General features: G+C 43.9%; 1 protein-coding gene across 1 annotated transcript in view; it reads left to right on the top strand.

The window, feature by feature from the left end:
- Positions 1-27,046, top strand: part of Tmem163 (transmembrane protein 163) — a 207,775-nt gene extending 180,729 nt beyond the window's left edge. The window contains exons 6-8 of the mRNA XM_076866581.2: positions 18,335-18,446; positions 25,104-25,245; positions 26,514-27,046. Of these exons, the coding sequence (XP_076722696.1) occupies positions 18,335-18,446; positions 25,104-25,245; positions 26,514-26,574 (315 nt within the window). The 3' untranslated portion in view covers positions 26,575-27,046. The remainder of the gene's footprint in view (positions 1-18,334; positions 18,447-25,103; positions 25,246-26,513) is intronic.

Raw genomic sequence — 27,046 nt, 5'->3', positions numbered from 1 at the left:
TAAAAAACCCAGAATAGCCAAAGCAAGTCTGAGTAATAAGAACTATGCTGGGGACATTACAATACCTAATCTCAAATTAAGCTACAAAGCTATGGTCACAGAAATAGTGTGGTACTGGAATAAACACAGACCCAAAGACAGTGGCATGAAAAGGAAGACACAGAGACAAAGCCATGTAAGCACAGTCATCTTATCCTTGACAAGGGTGCCAAAAAGATACGTTGGAGAAGATAGCCTTTTTAGCAAATATGCTGGGCAAACTGGATATTCATATGTAGAAGAGTGAAACTAGATCTCTTTCTCTCACTCTGCCTAAAAGTCAACTCCATGGATCTAAGACCTAGGAATTAGACCAAAAACACTAACTGCTAGAAGAAAATATAGGGTCAAGATTCCAAAATATTGGCACAGACACCAACTTCCTTAACAAAACCCCTAAAGCTCAAGAAATAAAACCAAAAATCAGTAAGTGGGATGGCATCAAATTAAAAAGCTTCTGCACAATAAAGGAAACAATAAGGAAGTGAAGAAAAAGACAATAGAATGAGAGAGAATCTTTGTCTGCTACTCTTCCTTCAGGGGATTAATATCCATAATATATCAAGAACTCAAAAAACTTAATACCAAAAAAAAAAAAAAATCCCAGAATATCCAATCAATAGTTAGGCAAATGAGCAGAAGAAATACAAATGACCAACAAACACGAAAAAATGTTCAACATCCTTAGCAGCGAAATGCAAATCAAATCTATACTGAGATTTCATCTCCATTTAAAATAACAATCACTGAGAATACAAATAATAATAAATGCTGGTGAAGGTATAGGAAAAAATGGTACATTTATACATCGTTGGGGGGACCAATTAGTACAACCATTCTGGAAAACACTATGGAGATTCCTCTGAAGACTAGGAATGAACCACCATGTATGTCCCAGCCATCTCAGTCCTTGGTATTTATCCCAGTGAATACTGTAATAATACCGTCATACCCATTTTTATATCAGCACAATTCCCAAGAGCCAAGTTGTGTAACCAACATAGGTGCCTTTCAACAGATGAATGGATAAACAAAATATGGTATGTAAACACAATGGAATTTTACTCAGCCATAAAATAGAATGAAATTATGTCATCTGCTGGTAAATGGAACTAGAAAACATCATGCTAAGTGAAATAAGCCAGACTCGGAAAGTCAAGGATGGAATGTTTTCTCTGAGAGAGAGAGAGAGAGAGAGAGAGAGAGAGAGAGAGAGAGAAGGAATAAGAAAAAGGAATAAAACAATAATAGAAAGCAAATCAGTAGAAAAAGTGGATGGGGGAGCAAAGAAAAGTCACTGAGGAAGGAGAGTGAACAAGTTAGCTGCATTATGAATATAGTATAATAATCTCACTAGTATGGATAAATATGCGCCAGCAAAAAAATTTTAGATACAAGTTTATCTGTATGACAGAAAGCAGATAGCAGTTGTCTGAGGATATAGGTAGAGTAAGGGAGGAATTATTAAGGAATCACAAGGATACTTTAGGAGTGATGGAAATATTTGGTTTGGGTCATAATTTTACAGGTATAAAATATGTTAATGTTGATCAAAGCATGCACTTTAAATACTTTCCATTCAAGTACATCCGGGGGCTGTGCCTGGCCCCAAAGAACCTTATGTTGCTAAGCCAGATAGGAATCCCGTGGAGAGTCCTATTATTTGCTGTGAAGGAAGGTTTTATTTTCCTGAGTGTGATCTGAACATTTAGTACCTGGGATGTTGACAGCACTGTTAAGTTATATTATAAATAGAAAATATAAGAAGACAAAGTGTACAATTATAGGGGCAAATGTAAATAGTAGGCTAAATATAATAGCTGTCACCAGAGGCAGATATTAACAGGAGCTTTTGTGAAAACATGACTGATCCACCCAGTTGCCAGAAACACCCATGAAGTGCCTGTGGGTGGTTCAGGCTCCTGAGGCCATTAACCCTAGTAAACCTCAAGAAGCATGGGCAGTTAATCCTTTTGGCCTCTTGCGTACAATATGTTCATCAGTTAAGTGTTACCTAGCACATGACTGTACAGGAGTCTGATTGATTGGTTCTTTTCCTCCCTCTAGAAAGCTTGGATTATAATCAGGATATATTGTCTATAAAAAGTCTGCTATGCTGCTTAATTCTGTCTGTTATACCTCTTTGTATTTTCCACCTCAAAAAAGTGTCTTTTTTAAACATTTTGTTTGATGTCCCATTAGACCTTCATGATGTTTCTTTTTTTTATTATTAATTTTTATTGTTGGTTGTTCAAAACATTACATAGTTCTTGATATATCATATTTCACACTTTGATTCAAGTGGGATATGACCTCCCATTTTTACCCCGTATACAGATTGCAGAATCACATCAGTTACACATCCATTGATTTACATATTGCCATACTAGTGTCTGTTGTATTCTGCTGCCTTTCCTATCCTCTACTATCCCCCTTCCCCCCCTCCCCTCCCGTCTTCTCTCTCTACCCCCTCTACTGTAATTCATTTCTCCCCCTTATATTTTTTTCCCTTTCCCCTCACTTCCTCTTGTATGTAATTTTGTATACCCCTGAGGGTCTCCTTCCATTTCCATGCAATTTCCCTTCTCTCTCCCTTTCCCTCCCACCTCTCATCCCTGTTTAATGTTAATCTTCTTCTCATGCTCTTTGTCCCTACTCTGTTCTTAGTTACTCTCCTTATATCAAAGAAGACATTTGGCATTTGTTTTTAAGGGATTGGCTAGCTTCACTTAGCATAATCTGCTCTAATGCCATCCATGATGTTTCTGAAGTAGGCAGAGGCGTTAGACCCACCGCCATTTTATAACAAGGAAACAAATCCTCAGATAAAGAAAGAAAACATCTCGGTCTAGACTACATAATACCAGTGTCAGAGATACATGGCAGGTGGGATTAGATCTCTTGATAAGTAGTTGAGGGTTCTTTCTGGTCTACAAATTGCCCTCCTGTATTACCACAGAATTTGAGCCTTCATGAAAAGCTTTTACCACTGTTTTCCAATGGAGGAAATACAGCCTAGACACTTAGCCTCACAGAAGATTCTGAATACATTACAAGCCCAGGACTTTCCTACATTCTACTCTATGGGAATGAGCCCCCTGAACCCTCCTATTTACAGCAGCTATGGTGGTTCTGCCTTGGCTGGTACCATGAAGATCCATCTTAGGGGGCTTCAAGGAGAGGGGAACAAAATGGAGGAGGGAGTCTTGTCCTCCTGCCTCTAAGTTTGCACAAAGCATGGGTGTGAAAGTATCATTACAATAATAACTCTGCTCTCTCTCTCTCCACCCCCAGCCTATACTAGGGGCATCTGTGTATTTAAGGACAGGAGTGTTTATCAAAGATGGGTGTTGCTGTATGAAGGTTGAGTACTTTGCTATTCAAATACCTCTGTACTTGACCTTGGGAAACTTCTTTAATCTCTTGGTACTTTTTCTCCCATCTGGAATGTGAGAACAAACTAATGTAGCACTTTTTTTTTTCCCTTCTGTGTGAGGTTTTGAGAGTGCTTTCTTTTGGAGAAGAAAAAGAAATTATTTCAAAGGGTATTTATTTAACAGTTTAATGTAAATGTTTTTTTTTTTTTCCATTCACTTCTCTAAATATAATGAAGAACACCATCCTCATAATAGTTCTAGACTTTTTGTTTATTGTTTGGCTACTGAAGAAATCATAGTGAATGCTTTTTTTATTTCCCAAACTCAGACTAAAATATGCCTGTGTATATGGTGCACACAATACATCCTAGTACAGCACAGTGGTGGAGAATAGGTTCTTCCCCGTGACAAGGGCTCCTCCTATAAGTGACTTGCGCTCCATCCTCCTTTCTGATGTTACTTTGGAATGTTCCGCCTGGTGATCAACATGTAAATATTTGTTACTGGGTCGATAGGGAAACACTGGATATGTTTAGGAGATATTGTTTTGAGGCACTGAGTAGAATTTCTTAAGCCTTGAATAATCCTCTTAAAGTGAGCTTTTTGATCATTCTGGTTCCTTGGGGTGGGGGTTGGGGGTTGGGGATAAAGAAATTCTGAGACCAGCATGGCTAAATACAGCCTCTTTTCCCCCAAGAACTTTCCAAGTACAGGTTGAACATGAAACCAGGGTGGCTGTGGGTGCTTGTGAAGGTGAGCTGTGTGAGGAGGCGTCTCCATCCTCTTTATTTTCTGGAAAGTTGACTGTTTGAAAGAGGTGGGTTGTCTCCAGGGAAGGTTAGAAGAGGAAACAGCCTTGAGGAGCTGGGTGTTTGACAGTTCTCCTTCCTGCTGGGTGAAGCAAGCAGCCCTGGTGAAGTTAGCCTTGCCCTTTGTTAGGGCTTGAGCATCCAGCTGTCGCCTGGTGAGCCGAGTGATCACATTGACCACTTCCTTGCTATAAATATATATCTCCCATGATTTTTTTTTCTCTGCTTGAACCTGACAGATATACCAGAAATTACTGCCCTGAAGTATGTTGTTTGCTTTTAATTTTGCTTGTTTGACATGTATATAATTTAAATAGCCAATTGTTCTTCAAGGCGCATATTAAAAAAAAAAAAAAAAAAAACCCTCTTCAGGGCAACCACTTAAAACTTTTCAACCTCCACATCCCTTGTTTTAATTTACAAAAAAAAAAAAAAAAAAAAAAAAAAAACATAGTGGGGATTGAGCTCAGGGCTTCACCTGTGCTAGGCAAGCTCTCTACCACTAAGCCTTTAACCCTAGCTCCCTCAACCTCTGAATTTCTCAGCAACATGTAGACGTTTCTGCTTCTTGATTTTTCAGTTATAAGCATGATTTATTGACTATCTACTCTGGCTGGCCCTTTAACCAGCCCCCTATTGCCTAATTATTCCATCCTCCTGGTGTATTTAGATTATTATTTTGATTATATCAGCATTCAATGTTGTTATTATGACTATAAATATTATTCATAGCTGAGCTCTGAAGTCTTTTATTCCTTTCTTGCATTCTGTTTTGTGTTTCCTGGTACTAATAAAGAAGTATGTGATATAAATGGGTGTTCCTGTCTGAGCTGGGCATGTTCCAATCAACTCCACGGTTGTCATCTTGGGATCCCATCCATTCCAATCCTGGGGATTCATTTTACTTTTCTCTTGGGATGTGTCTCACTCAATCCTGTGTTATTGTCTTTCATGATTTACTCCCTTGTTTTGAAGGAACATACCCTCCGGTAGCTTCCTGGGAACAGATACAAGAAAACAATTTTTTTAATTCAACTTTGAATATCTGAAAATGTTCTGTTCTCATATTTTATGTAGAAGTTTGGGTGGAAATGGATTTACTCTTAGAATTTTAAGGTCTTTCATATGTTGTTGTTTCATTTCCACTGTGACTTTAGCGATGTCTAATGCTATTTCAATAACTAATACTTTATTTAAAACAAAACCCAGCTGGTTTTTTTGATGCTTTTATTGAATTGTTTATTTCTGTTGTTTTTAAATTCTAAGAACTTTATTTTGTGTTTATTCTTTTTTAAAATAGTATTTTCAAAATAATATTAAAAATATTTTAAATTTTCCTGATATTTAGAATATCACCTATATCTGATGATGTTTAATGATAATATTTTAAAACATTTTCTTCTCCTGGATATCACTTTTACCTGGTGACATTTTTCTATTTGTTTTGGTCTCTCTTTTTTTTCCATATTAGATGACTTCCCAAATTCTAGGAATTATTGGAAATGGATGAATATGTGTGTGTGTGTGTGTATGTGTGTGTGTGTGTGTGTGTATATAATCTAGTGTGTTATTCCATCCTGCTAATATATTTAGATTATTATTTTGATTATATTATTATTTGATTATATTGTGTGTGTATGGGTGATGCTTTTTAAATGTGATCTTAATTTTAGGGCAGGGTTTTTAAGCTGGCATTTGGATTTGGATGGAATTTAGAGATATGTGAATTTGAATAGAGAACAAAATGTCTTTACTTTCATTTAACCTCTATTGGAAATTTAGCAATCTCTTCAGTCCTAAAAATAGACAATAAAACACAGTAATATACTAGAGCATTGTTATTTGTCACTAATAAATTATGAATCTTCATCTGAAAATAGTTTTGGTGGATATCTCAAAATATTTGTGCTGGTTATAACTTAAAATTACGAACTTATTAGATCTGCTATTAGATTTTACAATTTAGACATCTAGAAATACTTAGTTACTAAGGCACAATTTTTTATGTTTTATTAACTGTATGTTAATATAATTGGTTTTCTTTGAGAATCTATGTATTTTATACTCTCAGTTATTTTTATTTTATTTTTTTTGTTCTCTCAAGTTAGAGGAATCCCCTGGTCCCCCCTCTATACCAGGCAGTAACCCCACCCTCAGCTGAACCTAATATGTCCTGTGTGGGGGTGAGCAGAGGGTAGGGGACTGGGTAGGGGTGGGGGTGTCTTTCTTTTTCTCTCTGTGATGAGTGTGCTCTCTCCTCTGCTGAGACCAGCATAAATATACCCTGAGTAGTGGTGGAGCAGGTCTGGGCTTCTTAAGATTTTGTCAATAAATCCTTTGGCTTTTAGTGCCTTCCTCATTTAGGGAATGACTGGTGGCATCCCTTCCCGAGCCTCAGGGAGTTTTGGGGTAGGCTTTGACATGGTGCTTCTTGACCACCCCTCTCTGCCCTGCTCCATGAAGGCAGCTACCACTCTTGCTATCTGCCTTCCTGCCTCACATCATTTTGTGGCTGTTGTCCTTCTCTTGTTTTCTTTGTCCTTGTGGGTTCATCCCTTAAAAAAAAAAAAAATCAAAACCAACCAAACAAACGAACAACAAACACTGCTATCATTTAATCGACTTGCAAAAGCTGAATGCACATGCACTTTCAAATGTTCTAACGTTGTAGATTGAGTTTCTTTTATTTGGCTAAAACTGAAATTCAGCCCTGTTGGCCATGTTAGAGCAAAAAAAAAAAATCCTTTTTTTTTTTTTTTTTTTTTAAGGTTTAAAGGGCTGTGGATTTTAGATTGGGTAGATAGGGCTTTAAATGCCTTCAACATCCCTGGCTAGCTGTGGGACCTGACCCTGGAGAAGATTACTGAACCGCTCTGTTTAAGGTCCATCGTTTCCACCTAACAGGGATCTTGCGATGGTTAGATAAAAATAAAATTGAATTGTGCATTGAGCATTTGGAAAAGAGCCCCATTTGTAATGGGAATTAACAGATGGCATTATCTTGTTATTACTGTTACTTAAGGAATCCTCTAGTTTGATACAGGGGCATCCACGTGGTGTTCGTACCAACAGCCAGGAGGTTCCACTTTGTCGCAGAGCAGAATTATTCAGGGATGGCAGTGCCTCTGTGTTAATGAGGGCTTTGCTGAGGGGATGTCTTGGTTTCAGTGAACCCAAAAGGTAACACTTCCTTTAAATACCTATGGTCATTTAAAGGGGAGGAAGGTGGGATCACCAGCGTGGCTCAGCTCAGATTCGCTGGCCACATTCAGGGATCAGAGCACTCACCTCAGAGACTCCTGCAGTACTTATCCTGTGTTAGAAAACAGCAATCTGACAAATGCCTTATTTGACAGAAGTCAGGCTGCATCTTGGAGTAGCAGCCATGTGCCTCAAGGTGCCCTCCATGTCCCTGGCCAGTCAGGGCATGGCTGACAGTGCTGCACCCTTCCTTGTGGCTTCCCGTGACCTTACCATCAACCTCAGCTTTGTGGTGCCCGGAGAGCTGGCATCTGCTCCTTTCCTGACACTGTGCAGGGCCTCACCTCTCAGGTTGGCCAGCTGGCAGGATACATGGGGCTGGGGCTCCCCAGTTTGCCCATGAGCCACCCCCCTACCCAGTGACCAGTCTGCATACCTGCTTGTCTAAACATCAGTGCTTGCCATCCCCTTCATCCAAATGGTCTGATGCTAATTCAAAATTTTGAAGTCATTGAATATGAGTCCATTGCAATTTGTCCATATAATTTAATTACCAGGGGAAATTGGGGGCTGGTGCTTGGTATAATTTTCTCTACATCTGCCAGCTTTTCTCATGGATGGGGGTGGGACAGCGGGGTGATGAAAAGATGCAGGGACGAGAGTGACTGTTTTAATTTCACCTGGGGCTGTAAATCAATATTCATTTATTATTCAGCCAGCACTAGCATTTCCCTGGATGATACTCAAGCACATGTAGTGTCAGGATGGTTTGAAATTTGTTCTCATTAGGAAGGTAAAGGATGCCTTTTTGCAGGCATAAGCAAGTGAGCCCTCCGAACTACCCGCCTGCTGTCTCACATCTTATGAAAAGGAACATGTGGGTGTGTGTGGACGAAAGGCCGGTTGTTTTTTCATTCTTGGTCTCTGTCTGGTGTCAGAGGCCACAGTTCATTGTGATCTGGAATTGCAACTTAAGCTCAACGTAGGAGGTGACAACTGGTACTGATGGGGGAAAAAAAAAAAATCTATCCCAGGTTTTCCAGTGAGCAATACCATGAATACGAATGTTTTAAGATGAGGCTGTATGGGAAGATGAGAGTGGAAGCCAGTAGGACAGAGAAACTCTACTATGTTAGAAACTAATGCAGACTGGCTAGAAACAAAGACCCCCCCCTGCTCTGCATGAGGGTGATAATGGATGAGAAGATGAATCAGCTTTACAGATATTAACTCACACCCCCACCTCTTTGTGGGTGTAGAGGGGATGGGGTGGGAGTGATGGGCAGAGCAGGTTGGAAAGGGGAGAGGGATTGCATTGAGATGTCCTGAGAGCTGAGGTCTTCCTCAGTGATCTGGACTGGCCCTTTTAGAGACTGCTGCAGGCCCGGATGGGAGGTTGTTCTAGCGGATTCTTCACCTCCTCTCATTTCACTCTTTTGACCTGAAGGTACATCTCTTCTGAAGGCAGATGGTCTCCCAAATCAGGGGAAAAAAATTAGACCCTAGCAGCCTCCCTCCTATTTCATTTCCTGCCCCTATGATTGCCTAACTCCATTGGGAACCTAAATAATAAAGGCCCTGTGTCAGCAGAGGGCATTTAGATTGAATGATGAGAAGCCTTTCATGGGGAGGGCTGTGAAACAAATCACTAGAGTTAGACCCCAGGACCACACAGAACAAACCATTGATACCTGCACCATCATGGATGAATTTCAGAACATATTCCCAAAGAAGCCAGGTTTAAAAAACCAATACATACCTTGTGGAGAAAGGAACCCATGGTTATTGAAGTCAGAAAGTGGTTGCAAGAAGGCTGAGAAGGAATGAGTAAACCGTCTGTGGTGCTGTTCTGTCAGGATGAGGTTAGCCCTGTGGTTTGCTGAATTTAAGGACCTATCTTGTTTGCTGCTTTTTGGCCACTTCCCAGGTCATGATCACTAACTGCTCCTGTCCTGCTCTTTTCTGCACCTCTCTCTGGCTACTTACCGCTTTGCTTTGCTTTATGTCAGGTTCTGAGGGAAGCCCAGCTTGTTTCTGAATTAGCAGTATCCAATGGGACCTTCAGTGACAATAGAAAAGTTCTAGAACTGCACTCTGACATGATAGCCCAGAGCCATGTTAAATATTTGAATGTGATTAGTCAAATGAGGAACTGAGTTTTCACTTGCATTAATTTTTAATTCTAGTTCATTTTAAATTTAAGCATACTTTTTAAAAAATCAGGGTATGAAGGGGGTTTATGCTTCTCCCTGAGAAGCTGATATTTGAGCAGAAAAAGTTAGCAGAGGCAAGGTAGTAAGCCATGTAGATGTATAGAGACTCCAGAGACAGGGAATATAGCACATGCAAAGGCCCTGAGGTAGGAGCATGCCAGTCATTATTGAGGATCAGGGAAGAGACCAGGATAGCTGAAGCAGAATAAATGAGGGGTATAGTGATAAGACACAAAGGACATCCAGTCAGATTGGTTGGGTTTGACTATTCTGTGGAAAACTGGAAAAGATATCATCCTATTGTTGTGTAACAGGTCATGGGAACTCTTCACCAGCTCACTAGACTGTATATGGGACAGTGCATAGGTCATGTGTCTTCCATCTTCCAGGAGAAAAGCTGACAGAGGCCCTGGTCTGGCTGACCAAGGTCTCCTGAGCTAGCTTACAACAACAAATACCACACATCAGCACAAGAATCCTCACCCAGATCAGGTTTTGTCAGCTCTCCCCTAATTGCCTTTGAGTTCTAAAATTAGCCTCTGGTTCTCACCACGTTCCAGCCTGGGCTGAGAGAACTGGAAAGGATGGATACTGTCAGGCTTCACAGCAGAGCTGGAGGGGACAGGATCCTTGGCTTGGAATATGGCCCTGCCATCATATATCTCTTTGCTTTCTGGGGAGACGTGGTCTCTTTCAAAGGTTTACTTTCCTAATTGAAGCATCAACTAGATGCTTCCTAAGCCTTTTCCCCACTTTAATCTTAGGTGATTTTAAGATCGCCCTGTGTTTATGCAGAAGCTATGCTCTTCCTTGTTTGGTGGTAGTCAGATTCAGAGTCCCAGAAGTGTGTCTCTGTGACTTATTCTCCAAGGTAAGACAGGATTATCCTTGACCTAGACCAAAGATTTTGGGATGTGAAATTTTTTGTACCACTGGGGTCCGTCAGGTTCTTGGCATTCCTTCATGAACAATTTATTCCATCAGGATAGGGTTTTGTTTTTCATATGGACCAATGAAGTTGGGAAATTGGAGTCCAAGCTTCCTTAGTTCATAGGTGGACTTATCAGTGGCCCCTGTCACTTGCCATCTGTAAAGTAGAAAGCAGATTGGGAGTAGGTGAGGTGGCTACTTCTATGTCCTCAGGTTTGGGTTGGGGGGACCATCTTAGAGCGTTCGAGGTGTAACTGAATCCCATAAACTGAGGGGGCTCCTAAACAACAGGCATTCTCACAGTTCTGGAGTTGGGGAAGTCCAAGGTCAAGGCTTCAGTGGGTTTGGTGTTTTTGAGGGTCAGTTTTCTGGTTCATAAATGGCCGTCTTCTTGCTGTGTCCTCACATGGGGAAGGAGACCTTATAAGGAAGGTCTCTAATTGCATTCATTAGGGTTCTATCTGCATGACCTAGTCACCTCTCAGGTACTCTCCCTCCTTGTATCAAATTGCCTTGGGTATTAGGCTTCAACATAGGAAGTCCTTCCTTCCTTCCTTCCTTCCTTCCTTCCTTCCTTTCTTCCTTCCTTCCTTCCTGGTATCAAACCCAGGTCCTTGCATGTGCTAGGCAAGCACTCTACCACTGAGCCATACCCCCAGCCCTTTGCAAAATTTAATTTTGAGACAAGGTTTTTACTGAGTTGCCCATGCTGGTCTCAAACTTATGATCCTGCCCCAATCTCTCAAGTAGTTGGGATTCTAGATGTGTGCCACTGAGCCTGGTTTAAGAAATGAATTTTGGGCTTTGACTCTCTAGCAGGGACCTTGGACTGCTGTCCACAAAGGGCATGGGGAGCTCAGCAGCCCTGTGATGGGCATGGGGAGGGCTGTTGCTGTCAAGCCTTGTCTGCCCATGTCTTGACTGGCAGAGAGGGGAGGGGAGGGACATGTTCATACCCAGCTCTTGTCTGGTATCTTGAGGTACAAGTGAGGCCTCTCCTTTCCCTGCCCCTATGAGCTTTTCCTGAGGTAGGTGTGCAACCTTAGAATCCTAACTTCTACTGGGCATTCTATGCTCTGAATGCTTATGTCCCCAAATGCATCAGTTGCAATCCTAACCTGCAGCATGATGTCACTAAGAGGTGGGAGATTGTGAGGGCAGAGCTCTTGTGAGGGGGATAGTGCTCCTTGCCCTTTCTACCACACAGCTAGAACATTTGTCTCTGAGAAGAAGATGGGCCCTTACCAGACACTGAATCTGCTGCCCCCTTGGACAGTCCAGTTTCCAGAACCATGAGCTGAGCGATAAATTTCTATTGTTGATAAGCCACCTAGCTTGTATGTTGTTATAACAACCGAATGGACAAAGATAAGGATCAAGATGACAGATTATTCTATGAATAAACATTTATACATTGGTCTTTACAAAGTATCAAATTTTGTATTATTGATTTTTTTTCTATTGTTTATCCATTTTCTGTGTCAGTTATTTCTTTTTCTCCTTCCTTATTTCCTGGGATCAAATCCAGGGTCTTGTTCATGCTAAGCAGATGTCTACCATTGAGCTATACCTTCAGCTCTGTTTCATTGATTTCTGCTCTTATTTTGGGATTTAGTTGACTTTCTTTTAATCCTTTCTTAGAGGGAAAGCTTAGATCATTTATTTGGGGCCTTTGAATATTTTCTTATGAACTATTTACTATAAACTTCCCTCTAAGCCAAATGCTTTTGCTTTGCCCCACTAATTTTAATATGCTGTTTTTTCTTTTACTTTAGAATATTTTATAACTTTCTAGAAAGTTGGTTCTTCCTTCTTTGAATTATGAGCTTCTAAAAAGTGTGTTGTTTTGTTCTATATTTCTAAATATGGTGCTATTATGTATATGATTCTGTTGCTAATTTCTAGCTTAATTCCAATATTGTCAGAGAATATACTTCATATAATTTGAATTTTTTCATTGGCTGTGTTCTGTTTTCTGGAACAGAATGTGGTTTCCATTTATTAATATTCCATGTGCTGTTGAAACAAATGTGTATTTTGCTCTGGTAGGGAAGACGGATCCTTTGTCAGGTCAAATTGTTCCACAGTGTTGTGTGCTTACCGATTTTCTGTTTATTTACTTCATCAATTACTCAGAGTGAAGCATTAGAATCTTCATCTCTATCTAGAGGCAAGCATGCTACCATTGATGTGGCTAAGTGGTGAAACAATTAATTTTGAAATTTTCCATTTTCTCTTCAGTTCTGTCAGTGAATGCTGCTGTATATATTGTATTTTTCATACATGCAAATAGTAGTAAGATAAACTCACTTATATGGATGGCTTGGTCAAAAGGTAGATATACTTGAACTTTTCAGAGAAATTGCCAAATTGTTTACTTGATAGATTCAACCATTTTGCACTGACATCAGAGTTGTATGAGAGCCTGTTTTCCATAGTCTTGCAATAGTTTTGTTTAGGTAAAAAATGATATCTTATTGTAGTTTTGATTTTTTCATTGCTTTTATAAGTGAGTTTGAACATCTTTCATATGTTCAAAATTCATATTAATTTAAATTGTCTTTTTTGGGGGTGGGCGGTACTGGGTATTGAACTCAGGAGCACTCAACCACTGAGCCATATTCCCAACCCTTTTTTGTATTTTATTTAGTGACAGGGTCTCACTGAGTTGCTAGTGCCTCGCTTTTGTTGAGGCTGACTTTGAACTCATGATCCTCCTGTCTCAGCCTCCCAAACTGCTGGGATTACAGGCGTGTATCACTGTGCCTAGTTAAATTGTCTTTTGCCCATGTGTGTTTTCTGCTTTATGTTATTTCATTGGTCTTTTTCTTATGAACTACTGTGAATGCTTTATAGGTTAAGATTAACCCTATGTGATGTTTCTCAGTTTGTATTTGAATATGACATTCCCTGTATGTTTTAATTTTCATATAGTCAAATAGATCAATTTTTTTATGGTTTTGAATTGATTATAAAAAAAAAAAGTCTGTCACCAGTCCAAGGTCAAAAAGGGGAACATAATTTATGTAGGGTTTGCCTTTAACGAACACTTATCCTTGGCTCTGAATGGGTGGCTAATTTCCATAAACATTTTTGTCCTAATCTTCCATTGGGTAGTGAAGATTCAAGTGTGAGAAATTATAGCAGCTAGTCACTGGTAACAGTGGGAACCGAATGCATAGGCGGAAATGGGTGTCCTTGTTTTCATGGAGTCCATAGTTCAGGGACAGGCAAGGTGATTATGAGGCTATAAATGAAGCATCCTGGTACAAGATGTACTTCCAGGTCCTGCCACCAGCTGAGTGATCCTGGGCAAGTCATTTACCTTCTTGTGTCTGTTTTTGCATCTTGTCAGGTGCCCAACAGCCCAGCTGTGAGAATTGAGATGACAGTCATGGCTGTCCTTTGCGAGAATCACCAGCAGTGCATTCCTGCACAGGCTACAGGTCCTCACCATTCGTCGTGCCTGCTCTGGCTTCTGGCATTCAGGAAGGCATCTTCTTCTCAGAAATGCCTTCTTTTTTTAAATTTGAAGACACTTGTCTTGACTTGTGCTTCCATAACCAAATGTCATCAACTGGGTGGCTTAAAGGAGAGGAATTTATTCCTTACAATTCTGGAGACTCAAAGCTCAAGATCATGATGGTAGCACAGTCAGAAACTGGTGGGGGATCTTCGGGTTACACTTGGTCTTTCCCTGGTGTGGGTAGGGAAGGAAAATTTCATCTGTTTTCTTTTTATAAGGGTACTAATCCCATTATTTGGAGCCAACCCTCATGATCTAATTTAACCCTAATCACCTCCTAAATGGCCCCATCTCCAAAACCCACCACACTAAGAGCTAGGGTTTCAACCTATGGATCCCTAATGGGCTGGTGTCTGGATCAGGCTAATGGTTCTGTTTCCTTGGCATTATGCTCATGCTAATGAGTATTCAGTGAGGCTGCAGGGTGGAGAGAAGAGCACTTTCCCCTGAGAAGATTCCTCGGGCTCTGGGTATGGAAACCACAAGTTGTGGGATGGGGATTAGTGGCTCTGAACCAGGAAACAGGTTTCAGGTGGAAGATTGGCAGGTGGAAGGAGATGCAAGACATAGTTAGGATAGAGGACATGCTTTATTCAGTGGTGGCCATGGCTATTAACTAGCCCCCAGCCAGTTCCATTTTTAGCCCCTCTTGCCCCCCAAGTCTTTTCCGTAGGCCCATTTTATTATGCAGGCCAAACAAAGAAGGCACACTGCCAATGGGTTACATAAGGGGCACATGCTCACAAGTCAGTGTTTCTGACTTGAGTGTGTATCTGAATCACAGTGTTTCTGGCCTTTACTAACCATAACATAGTCGTTACCAGCCCTGGCTACACACTAAAAACATAACATAACCCACTAAATGTCTTGGTGAGGGAATGTAACTATAGCCATTTTTGGCCTTCCCCAATACCACAGAACTGCTAGAAATTTGCAAGCTGGTTTGGGGAGGGAGACTTTGGCAGGTATACACCTGTCGGGCCCTCCTTGGGTTCTGCTGCAGAGTTTATTTTTTTCAAAGACATATTAGTTCAGCAGTGGTGAGCCATACTCTGGAGCTTTTGGAGAAACTCAAAGATGGCCAAGGTCTCCCCAGAGGGGATTGTTCCTTCAGGGCCAGGCCTGGGAACAGAGGGTTGTTGGTAGAAATAATCTATAGACAGGAAAACCTGCCTTCTTCATATTGTCTGTCCACATTTTTAGCTTTCAAATACTTATATGACACTCACTCTGTGCCAGGCATGAGGTCTTTTGAAATAGCCCTTTGAAGGCTATGTCAGGATTCAAGCAGAGAAGGGCGACTACTAAAAGTGATACAGAATAAAGCACTTGCAGGAGGAATGAGACTTTATATGGTGGCGGTTGCTGGTGAGTAGTCCCTATAGGGCTGCCAACTCTCCTGAGGATGAAGTTGGGCCTGAAATCAGCAAGCTGGTGGTCAGAAAAGACCTAGACGTGCAGTGAGTGGGCAAGCACAAACTGGTGCTGGGAAAGCCAGCCTGGAACCGCGCCTGACCTTTACTCTCTCAGCTTCTAAGCACAGAGAACCTGCAGAAGAAGCTGGGAGCTCTTGCTGTGAAGCTGCCAGTGGGGCCTGGCTTAGGCCTGGGGGAAGCTTCAGAAGGTCTTCCAAGAAAGTGGAAGAGGGCAGTGGGCTGGCTGCTGCTCTCCCAGGTGAGCCTGCCATCAGCACAAACCTGAGCTGCAGCAGTGACTGGATGCCCTCATGACCTTCAGGGATTGATGGCTGCCATTCCCCTTTTACTTCCCTCTTGTCACACAGATGTCCCTGGGACCAACTTGAACTTGGAAACATTTAGGAAGAAAATTCTGAGGCATGTAGCCAAGCTCTGTGCACGTGGTATGTGGTCACAAGGGATACTAGGATTTATTTCCTTTTTGTAGAGAGGGACACTGAGAGGCGAAAATGGGGAGGGGAGCTGACTTGCTCACAATTGCACAGGTAATAAGTTGGTGCCTGGAACGACTGCCCAACACTCCCACTTTATGACATCAGGAACCCACTCCCTGTCCTCCAGGAGTGGACCTCAGAGTTGCCCAGTCCATGGAGGGCTTTTCTGAGAGGTTATTTCTCGGGAGAAGGAAGGACCTCAAGACCCCATCCCCCTTGATAGGCCACTGTGGATCCTAATTCCCAGACTCTCTGACAGGTCTTTGCATTCTATCTGGAGTATATTTTTCTAGGTAATAAGTTGCCTGTGTTCCTTTTATAGGAATGCTTACTGTACTTTTTTCCAGCTCCCCGAGAGTACTTAATTTAGCCTTTGGTGGAAGAAGTGTGTGGATAATGTGTGTGGATCTTCAACAAGAATCACTACTTTTATTGCAAGTCAGCTGCTTAGCAGTATTTCCCTGCCCCTTATGGAAGAGAGGACTGAGAGTACAGAGCTGGACTCCGAAATCCTAGTAAGGGGAAGTCTGAAGCTGAGCAGATCTCCCAGGCACATCCCTGTGCTGTGGGTGTCCAGGCCTGCCCATCAGCAGTGAGCTGCCTGAATTGGCAGCCCCAAGACAGGACCAGAGCCATGGGTGACTCTTCTTGAAATGTGTCTGGGGGGGTGGGGCGAGGAGGGCACACCAAGTCCCAGTTCCCAGAGCTTATATGGGGTGAGCAGAATTGATCCATCTCTAGAAATGTAGGGACGAGTCAGGCTTTGCTTGGAGAGAGACTGAATAGAGCCAGAAAGGCTTCCAGCCTAGGTAGCACAGTGATAACTCAGATGTCTCCTATGGCATGGACAACGCCATATCCACAATGCTATTGACAAAGCTGGGGACTTGATTGTAATTTCCCTGTATTTCCACTGAAGGTCTTTTTCTGGATCTCATTCAGGGCACCATGTTGTGTTTGGTTGTCCCATCTCCTCCGACTCTTGTCTAGGACAGTTTCTGGGTCCTTCTGCATCTTCCTGACCTTGACATCTGGTCAGGTATTGTGTCAGACTTGCTTCAGTGTTTCTCACAATTAAACTTGAGGCTTTTTTTTTTTTTTTTTTTTTGGGTAGAACATCATGGAGGTGAAGGGCCCCTCCTGTCACATCACATTGCAGGACTCATATCAACACAACTTAAGAATGGTGACATTAGCCTTGGTCCCTTAGTGAGGGGGTGTCCTGGGCTTCTCCACTGTAAAGGTGCTAATCATTTTCCCTTTCCAGCCCTATTTTGTTAGATTTGAGTCACCATGTCTAGGTCATGCTCAAGGGAAGATAGTGGGGAGGGGGGATTGATTTCCACAGTTGGAAGGAAGGAGTAGCAGAGAATTCCCCAACACACATGGTTAAAACTACTGCAAGGCCATTGACCTGTATTTTGGGAGAGGTACCACCGTGATGCGACATTGATATTTCTTTCAAATGATCTGTTCAGTTTTGAGCCCAGGATGTGTCCCTTTTCTCAGTTTCTGTCACTAAAGCTAGTGAATTTATTAATAAAATGCTTAAGGAGAATCCTATTTCTTTGTGGATGTGTGATGCCATATCCTATTTCTGCTGGCAGCTGCATTTTAATACTGGAGAATCTGGAGGCTGGGTCTCATGGGAGCTCAAAGCTGAACTCACTGGGGCTGATGTCAGGAGGTGGTGGTGTGTGGGTGACTCACTCATTTGCTTGCAAACGTAAGGTAACAAACTCATAGGAAGTGTTAAGGTAACGTCAATAGCAGACTGTATTTTTAGATGCTATTTTTCCCCACCCGGAAGGCTTTATTTCAACTCTCAATTGTGTGAATTGAAGAAGAGAAAAAAAAAAGAGGTTTTAAGGAACTCTGGTCATAATTAACCCTGTGGTTATTTCAGGTGGCTCTGTGTTGAAAGATACTTAGGCCTGTGATGTGTTCCAAATTTTTCAATCAGCTGCTTTGGGAGTTATCTGTGGAAAACTCTACTTAGATGCCATTAGCATTCTAACCAACTCTGTTATTGATCAATGATTGCCACTCATTTTAGCAGAGTAGTGAAAAGGTGAATCTCCTATGGGGAAATAAATACATAATGAATTTCTAAGTAAATATACACATGGATATCTACGTTTGGTTATCTTTTCTAAATTCCAGTGACATAACTGAAGAGGAAAGCACAGTGTACACCCCGAGTTGGTGGCAGCATAACTGACTGATTATTTGTACTTGGAGCAAAGCTGATCTTCAATGTAAGTGGTTTGCAAATGAACTGTTCTATCAGGAGATGAACTGTTGAAATCTGGCATTTTCTTTTCTAGGATGATTTCCTGTTCAGTGTCTCCATTTTAAGTGGGATCCTTTGCAGCATCCTGGCTGTGTTGAAGTTTATGCTGGGAAAAGTTCTGACCAGCAGAGCACTCATAACAGATGGTGAGTAAGGCCACTGTGTCCTGATCTCTGGGGCTGAGCTCACAGCAAGGAAAGGTGCTGTTTGGATTACTTTTAGATGCTTGTCTTGCAGGAGAGCTCAACAATTTGGAATTCACGTGTCCCCATCCTTTTCTCCCCAAACTTTTGATGACTCTCCTGGCCCTTGTATCAGCACAGATGTCTCATGCCCTGAAATTTAATAAACTCTTTGTGAATCACTCCTGACCCCTTAACAGAGAGACTTGGGCCTCTCAGCCTCTTAATCAGGAAGCACAAAAGTTTCCTGGAGTCTTAGGTTTGATGCACTATTTCAAGTAAAAAGGAACTGTGTTTTCTGCATTCTACAAGCATTTCCTCTCTGTACTTGCCATGTTTCTTTTTCTCCAGCTAGTGAGCCTGCACTCAGGAGTTCAGGTCAAAGTCATCAGGTGCTTGCACTGAGGAAACCATCCATGATTTCTCTGCTTAAAAGCCAAACCAGCTAGAAATGTCCATGTGTATCCTCATGGGTCAGGAGGAGCTTCCTATGTGGACTTCTGAGATGCAGAGAATCTGGTGTGTGAATGCAGGAAAAGTGCATTTCAGATCCCAAACTAGCACTGGCATATAAATAAGATTTGACATGCAATTCTTCATGTCCATTTTATTTTTATTCACTCCTGAGCACACATAGAGTCTAGGAGGTCAGGGTAAAGCAAGGGAGGGCAAAGGGCAAAGGCTTGGTGTGTATCTGTACAAAATAGAGCAGAAATAACTGGGATATTTTTTTTTTTCCTTAAGGCAAGAAACATTCCATCCTCTGAAACTCTTGCGGTTATAATTGAAATGCATTAATGCAGAGGGATGTGGGTGGCTGGCTGCATTGTGGTTTTAGACTGGGAGGATGGCACTGCAGAGAGCCCTTCTTGCCCAAGTGATGGAGCATGGGGACACAGTGTGGGCTGTGACTCCTCCTCCTGTTCCACATTGATGCTTTGCTCCATGTGGAGCTGGGCTTTGGATGCACGGGGTGGGACACAGGGACATGAAACTGAAGGGCTGTTTCCACTCAGGGACTCAGTTCAAGTCCAGGAATCTGTATGGTCCCAGTCCCCACCACTGGCTCCTCACCCTCCACTTTTTGTATCTGCAGCATTTTCTCTTGGGAAGGCAAGAGAAGGCCCAGGCTGTACAGCCACAGCTGCCCTGGAAAGAGCATCACCTATATGGATAGATGCAGGTGGGAGTTATGTGATCTGAGGTTCTGACTTCAAAACCTGAGGCCCCCAGATCAGATGCTAGGCAGCTGACTACCATTAAGCTTATGGCATCAAACTTTCTTGGGATATTTGTTAAAATCAGGTTCCTGACGTTTCTGGTTCCAGGACCTTGACTGGGGCCCAGGAATGGTCATTTCACAGCAGTGTCCCAACCCATGTGGGCACACTGAGGTTTGGTGCTGTCTCCATGGTCATATCAAGGGGCCAGGTACAGTGTCACCCCAGGAAAGGTGAACCCTGCAGTGCCCAGTGCTCCTGTGTGCCATTGGGCCCTCAGCTCTCAGAATCAGTTTTGAAGGGACCACTCCAGCCGGTGCTCTGTTCGCTTCTGCCCTTATACAGCCTGGGCTGGGGAGGCCTTTGGCCTGTATGCAGCCAAAGCTTTTCAATCCATGAAAACTGTGTGAATGGTAACAGAACTGGCTGCCTGGACTGAACCCTGCTCTTCCTGCTCTTCTTTGAAGTAGCATGAAGGCCTTGTTTGAGGAGCAGGGAGGGGACCCTCAGGTTCTCCCTGTGCCCAGATGAGCCCCCGATACTGCCTTCATCAGCCATAGGGTGGGAAGGAGTGAGAATCCTGAGGATCAACGCCGATGGAGTGAGATGGCGATGAACCCTGAATCGGTGGGTTTTATGGTCCCGTGTCTTGCGTCTGGAGCTCTGCTAGGTGCTGTGTGAGCTGGGGAGACCAGCTCGCCATGCAGAGTCATGCCTTTCAGGTGTCTGCCCTTCAGGTGTCCTTCCCTGGACTCCAACTAGGGTTGCAACCTAGTTAAATAACCCCTATGGTTCTCATTTCATGAGAAGGACAGAAGCAGACCCAGGAGGTCTGTCACCCACCCAGACATCATGGCATTAATGGTATCAAGTTGACCTTAATATACAGTGTCCTATAAGACCTGGGATGAACTGTGCCCTTTCCTACCTGAGGCAAATCCAGAACTTGGGTCAAGTGTTCACCCAAGGGTGATTTTTGTGGTCTGGAGTTTTATAATGTGAAAAAGAAAATGCCTCCCTCTGCTGCAGAGTCCCGCTTTTCTTAAGAAGGAACAGCACAGAGGGGCTTGTGAGCCAGTGGAAGAATGAGTGGGCGTGGCCATATGTCTGGGTTTGGATTTTCCAGTCTCTGTTGCAGTCCCTTTATGTCTCTCTGAAGGACATAGTGCTGGCCCAGGTCTTTAAGGCACAGGGCGTGACATCACTGGCATGTTCTAAAGAGCCCTCTGGATGTCTGTGGTGGAGAACAATGGAAGGAGGTGAGATGGAAGCAGGAAAGTCTCTGCAGAGATGAGACCTTGGCCCTGGTAGAGGAAAGTGGTTTAAAATGGGTAGGGCTTGGGAATAAATGGCCATGGGGGTTTTACAAGAGAAGATACAGAGAGATGAGTGCTGTCCCAGAAGCTGTCCAAGCTATTAACCAGAAGGGGCCCCCTGCTTGGTGGGAGTAGGTGTCTCTGGCAAAATATGCAGTAGTAATTACAGCCTCTGGCTAATTGTATTGTCTGGGATCTGGGCTTTACTCATTTGTTGATTAGCAGAACTGGAGAGCAATCTGTAATTACCTCCTCTCTGTTCTTCCCTCCCTTTGGGAGGTGGGCAGGGTGGGTGTGGGGAGCCATGGCTATCATTAATGTTGGGTATTCCCTGAAGGATGGGTCTGGAACACATACCCCAGGACTGCTACCCTGTCAGAGCTGAGCCCAGCACTTTCTCTCCAGGGGAAGCAAGTTGGCAAACTGCTTTCCTTGCAGGGAGAGAGGGAGGGTGGCCCTTACCTGTCACCTGGTGGGTGTCTGGATCCTGTGCTGAAGCTGTGTGAACTGGGTCAGACTGACTCTGCCAGGTCCTTTGTGACCCGCACATTCTTTTACACCTGGAAGTGGGTCTTTAGGGAAAGGGGACTGCAGGGTGTGGATGAGGGAGACCATGGTAAGTTCCAGACTAGCTCTGGTCTTGTCTGGTTTTGGTGCTTGATATTTAGTCAACATGCATATGGTGCCTATCAGGACTAGGAGTAAAATGGGTTTGTAGCCAAATCAGATGGAGGAAGACTGTGAGTGGGCACCTGGGGGAAAACTCTGAACAAGAGCCCCAGCTTTGGTCCTGTCCATAGGAGCAGTTGTGGCAAGTCAGGAAACCCCTCTGACCTAGGGGGCCTCTAGTGACTGTTTTCTTCCAACTCTTAACAAGAGTCTCTGATAATTTTTCAAGCATATGGAAAACTATTAGAATATCCTGCATCAAGTTAATGTGCCTAATTACAGATTCTGATCTTGTTATTAAAGCTTCTAATCAAGATGGTCCCCACCATTGTTTGTGCCACTCTACATCTTTAGCAGAATTCTTTAAAACAGCTCTGAGGGGACAGGGCCAAGCTCAAGTGAGTGACTGCTAGAGCCTGGTGTGCTGCTGTTGGTGAGAGGGCTGGTGCCCAGGCTCTTCCCTTGGGGTGAATGGGAAGCCTCCAAGATTAAGGGATGTGGCAGCAGACATGGAATCTGTCCCCAGTTCCTGTGTGCCTGTCCCAGTGTTCTCCTGCAGGATCCTAAGATGTGAGGCTTTGTAATCACAAAACAGTGGGCCAAACAGAGCAGAGAGCAGCTCCTTCCTAGAAGATGTGGGCAAAGGAGGTGAAATCCTCAGCGTGAATCCGATACCTGTGGTCACACCCTGGCCCCTGGGCGGTTCTTGATGCTGGTGGGCAGAGCAGGGCTGACTTGGTGGAGCTAAGTGGACATCTAGTGGCCATCTGGGGAACCTCAGGCCTCTGCATCTTTTCTAAGCACCATTGGGGTTCAAATTGTCAGGACCACAGGTGACTGGTCTAGGCAAGGGCTGGCTCCTTCACACAGGGGACAGCAAAGCTACCGTCATCCTCCACACCTTCCCTGATAATTAATTAATGCAGCTCTCATTTGCACCTCTGATAAATGCCAGACTCTATTGGAATATAGATAGCAAGTTTGAAGGACAAATTTCCTGTCCTTAAGAGTAGTTTTTAGTGAAGAGAGAAAGATGGTAAAAGAAAAATGGCAAAAATAGCAGGTGGTCAAGGATTATGAGAAAATACCAGGCCTGGGTGAAGAGGTAAGTGGGCACAGTGGGTAGACAAAGTACTTTAGGGGCTCTGAGTGGCTACCTGGGAAGGAGCCCCAAAGATAAGGGGTCTCAGTGAGTTCTAAGACACTGAGGGGACCAGGGTGGCTAGAGTGAAGTGAGAGAGGAGCAGTAGAGGTGGCATGGGACAGGCAGGAGGGGGCTGATGGTGTCAGCTGTGAAAAGTTTGGGTGAGATTTGAAATAGGCAATGGTTGGCTTTCCTTAGAAAGTTTCAGCTTTGTCCACTTCTCCAAGTGGTTGCTGGCAGGACCATGGCTTATGGGAACTCTGGGCAGGAGGGGAGTGGGTGCCGATGAGTTTGGGGGTGGCAAGAGGCCGGGTGATTTGAAAATCCACTGGGGAGGTAACAGCAAGACCCACCTGATGGTTGGACTTTAGGTGTGGGACAGGTCAAGAATGGGCTCTTGGAATTTCTGTTCTCCTTACCTGGAAAGAGGGTGGCACTGAACACAGAGAAGGTGGTGGTTGGAGGGTGAGATGTTTAGGGGCAAGAATTGAGATGTGTGCATTTTCAGTTTGAGAAGCATGTGTGTCTGTAGCTGAAGGGAAGGGTTGTTAAAAAAAAAAAAATAGAACTTTTAAGAGAACTGGCCTAGGAGATAGGAGGAGAGTTTAGATGGAGGGAGAGTTAGGAGGAAGAGCCCAAATGACTCCAGTGGGCATGTGGAGGAGGAGCAGCAAAGGAAGCGGAGAAGGAATTGCTGGAGAGGAAGCAGGAGAACCAGGAGACGGAGGCTGAAGAAGGCAGTTTACAGAGGGAGGGGGACTTACCTATCTATGTGACAATATGGAGCCACGGATGATCTCAGCAAGGGTTTTATGAGCAGAATAGGAGGCACAAAAATGAAACTGGCTTAAGAAGGCAACTTTGAGCAGATTTCATAAAGGGCAATAATTCATGGAGGTTGAGGAGGGGGACATAAATGGGAATCAAGGAAGAGGTTGGGTGGGGGGGGGTATGAATGGGGTTCACCCCAGCCATAGTGACCCAGGTGGATGGGGGTGGGCCTTTCACAGAGAAGCTGCTGTTCCAGGTGAGTGTCGGGCTTGGTGCTGGTGAGATGAGGTATTCTTGTCTAAATCTGTGTGCTCAGCTGAGTCACCAGCTGACGCTTTGAGTGATGGTAAGGTCATTGCAGTGTGTCCCAGGCCAGTCCTTGAGAGGCCCTTGCAGGCCTCAGGTTTAGCTGTCTCATTCTCATGAATGGGGAGCAGCTCCTGGAGGTCTGTCCTAGGGGCCCATGAATAGGACTGACCCAGGCTTTGCTCAGATCATCCCTGTCCCCCACCTGCCTCCTCTTTCCTAGGAGTACAGACTGCATGAATGTATTATCTCAATTTTCTAGCCAGAATGAGGGCTTTTGACACATGGCTCTGTTACACGACGGGGTTGGGGGGAGGCTACCCCAGGAAGGAGGTGGAGCTTGGAGCTCCTCTCAGGGATACCATGATGGTAAAACAGGTGAGGACCCTTGTGGTTTATGTCATGGGGAAATTCCAGAAACTGCCCTAAGCCATTCCCTTTCTGTGTGGCTTGTGACAACTCATAGGTAAAATGGAAGTGTGATGTTCAAGTTGTAAAAGTTGTGTTTCTTCCCTTTCCTGTTTTTATTGACATTTCTTCAGTTATGTCATCAGTTCAAAACTTTGCATTCCTCTTCTGGGATGTTAGTGCAGATGCTGGAGGGAACAGACAGCCTCAGATAGAATCCATCCCTGATTTTCTTGCTCTAGATAACTTTGGTTTAATTATTGAACCCCCCTTACTTAGTGATTTCATCAGTAAAGTGCATATATATATATACCCTCAAATTGACAAAGTTTGTATGTATCTATAACACCCAGATGGGTACCTGGCTCAGCATATGCTCAACAGATGTGTGTTTAAGCCAGGATTTGAATGTCTATTGTGTGCCAGGCATTGTCTTGGGCTCTGTGGATTCAACAGGGAACTGAGCTCCTGCTTTTCTCCTGAGGTCTGCATTCTAGTAGGTACCAATGCTGAGCCCCACTCCCCTACTCACCATCTCATATGGGCATAAGTGCTTAGAGTGAAAGCACTTAGAGTGAAAGCAGGTTAAGGGTGGACACTGGGGATGGCTGTCTCCAGGGAGGTCCCTGGTGACAATTGAGGAGGGACTTGAGCCATGTTGGTGTCCTAGGTGATGAGAGAGCTCTGGGCCGCATCCTTTCTGCGTGTACTCCAGGATATTGAGGCAGGCTAGTGGCTAAGACAGATCTCTGAGCACCACCGTCCAGCATCTCTCCTCCTTTTGCAGGGTTTAACTCCCTCGTGGGTGGTGTGATGGGCTTCTCCATTCTTCTGAGTGCGGAGGTGTTCAAGCACAATGCGGCGGTCTGGTACCTGGATGGCAGCATAGGCGTGCTGATCGGCCTCACCATATTTGCCTACGGGGTCAAGTATGTTTTTTCTTTCATATTTGTTTTCCTGGTGGCCAGGAGGAGAGCCACTCTTGCCACCTGCTTCCCTAGCCAGAAAATGATAGATCAGGCTTCTCCTGATCCTGAACTGTCAAGTGGTCGGAAAAGCCCCTACCAGGGATCAGTTTTCCTAGGGGTTGGCACAGGAGGCAAAGATCGCAACGAGAGTATTAAAGTGTTTAAACCACAAAGGGTCTCCTTTTCTTTTGTCTGATGTCTTTATGGTCCTTCATGACTTGGAAATAGAGACTTTCTTTCTCTATAATGCTGATCTTCAGGATGCCCAGGCTAGCATCTTGGGGTGGCTTCCTTACCCATGCAGCCTCCTGCCACCCATGGGTAATGCTCTAAATGAGTTGGGAGAGGCCAGGTAGCACCATTGGGCCAGAGGCTGGGCTGTAGATTTGGAGAACCCTTTGTAAAAAGGGATGGTCAGTGCATGCTGAGGAAAAACCCACATGGAGGGCACTCACTGAAGAAGTGGCACACTGGCATGGCCAACTCTGGATTCAGCATCTGTTTCTGAAAGGCATTGTGCTTTTAAATGTTAAAACCCTTACCAGCTCCCACTAGGACCCCTATACTCAAAACCAGGAGCAGTTACAAGTGTTGGTGAGGAGCGGGAGGATGGGAACATGAATGGTGAGCCTGCTTTGAAGAGTAATTTGGCAGTTCTTCAAAATGTTAAACATGGAGCTATCACTCGACCCCGAAATTCTGCTCCTTGGGATGTGCTCTGGAAGACTGAAGCCAAATCCATGCCAGAACTTGTACCCAAATGTTCATGGCAGTGTTTTTCATAATGGGCACAAGTAGAAACCACCCATTACCTGAAGAATAAATACAGGGGGCTATTATTTATCCCTAAAAGGGAATGGAGAACTGGTACACAGTATGACTTAGATGAACTTTAAACATTATACCAAATGAGAGAAGCCAGATAAAGGTGGCCATATACTATATGATGATTTCTTTGGATTTGCCTACTCTGGATATTTCAGGCCGAAGTGGAGTATTGGTTGCTAATGGGGTGAAGGACTGCTAGTGGGAATGGGTTTCTTTTTGGGATAAAAACATTCTGGAATTAAGGTAATGGGGATGATTACACGAATTCATGGACATATTAGAAACCACTGACTGGACACCTATGGTACATGAATGACCTCAGAAAATGAGTCTCTTCTGTGCTTCCCCAAACTGCAGTGGGCCCGGTGTTGCGGTGACGGTGTCCGTCTTCCTCGTTGCAGGCTTCTCATCGACATGGTGCCAAGGGTGAGGCAGACGCGTCACTATGAGATGTTTGAGTGAAGGTGGCCCTGGGGACCCGGGAGGGCTGCTCCGCATGAAGACCGTCAGGACGACGAAAAGTTTCCACGTAGGCAGACGGTGCCAATATTTAACGGAACATCAGTTTCTTTTTTTGGAAAGTCTTCTTTCATACAGTTTGTCATCACAGGACAAGGTCTGCCCAGTGGGTGCATCTGCCCTGTACCCTCACTCCGCTGCCCCCCATCACACACTTAGGACAATGCCTGCAGGAGGGGACACACTTCCCCATCTCAAGCCGGAACTGACATTTTCTGTTTTCTGGAGTAAAACCGTTCTTGGGGGTAGGATAAGATCTCTGCTTGGCAGAAAGCCCAACTGTGGTGCTCTAAGCCTGAAACAGATAGCAAGCAGGTCCCTCTCCTCTGGACTGTGTGTGGCCCCAGCCGCCTCCTAGTTCCAAGGATTCTTCTCTCCTGGCAGGTTTTAAGGGAAGACTGGGCCCTTTAGTCCC

This window comes from Callospermophilus lateralis, chromosome 9 (assembly GCF_048772815.1).
Source record: "Callospermophilus lateralis isolate mCalLat2 chromosome 9, mCalLat2.hap1, whole genome shotgun sequence".
In the NCBI taxonomy this organism is placed as follows: domain Eukaryota; kingdom Metazoa; phylum Chordata; class Mammalia; order Rodentia; family Sciuridae; genus Callospermophilus; species Callospermophilus lateralis.
Note: the sequence above shows the minus strand (reverse complement) of the source record. Positions and strands in the feature narration are given on the sequence as shown.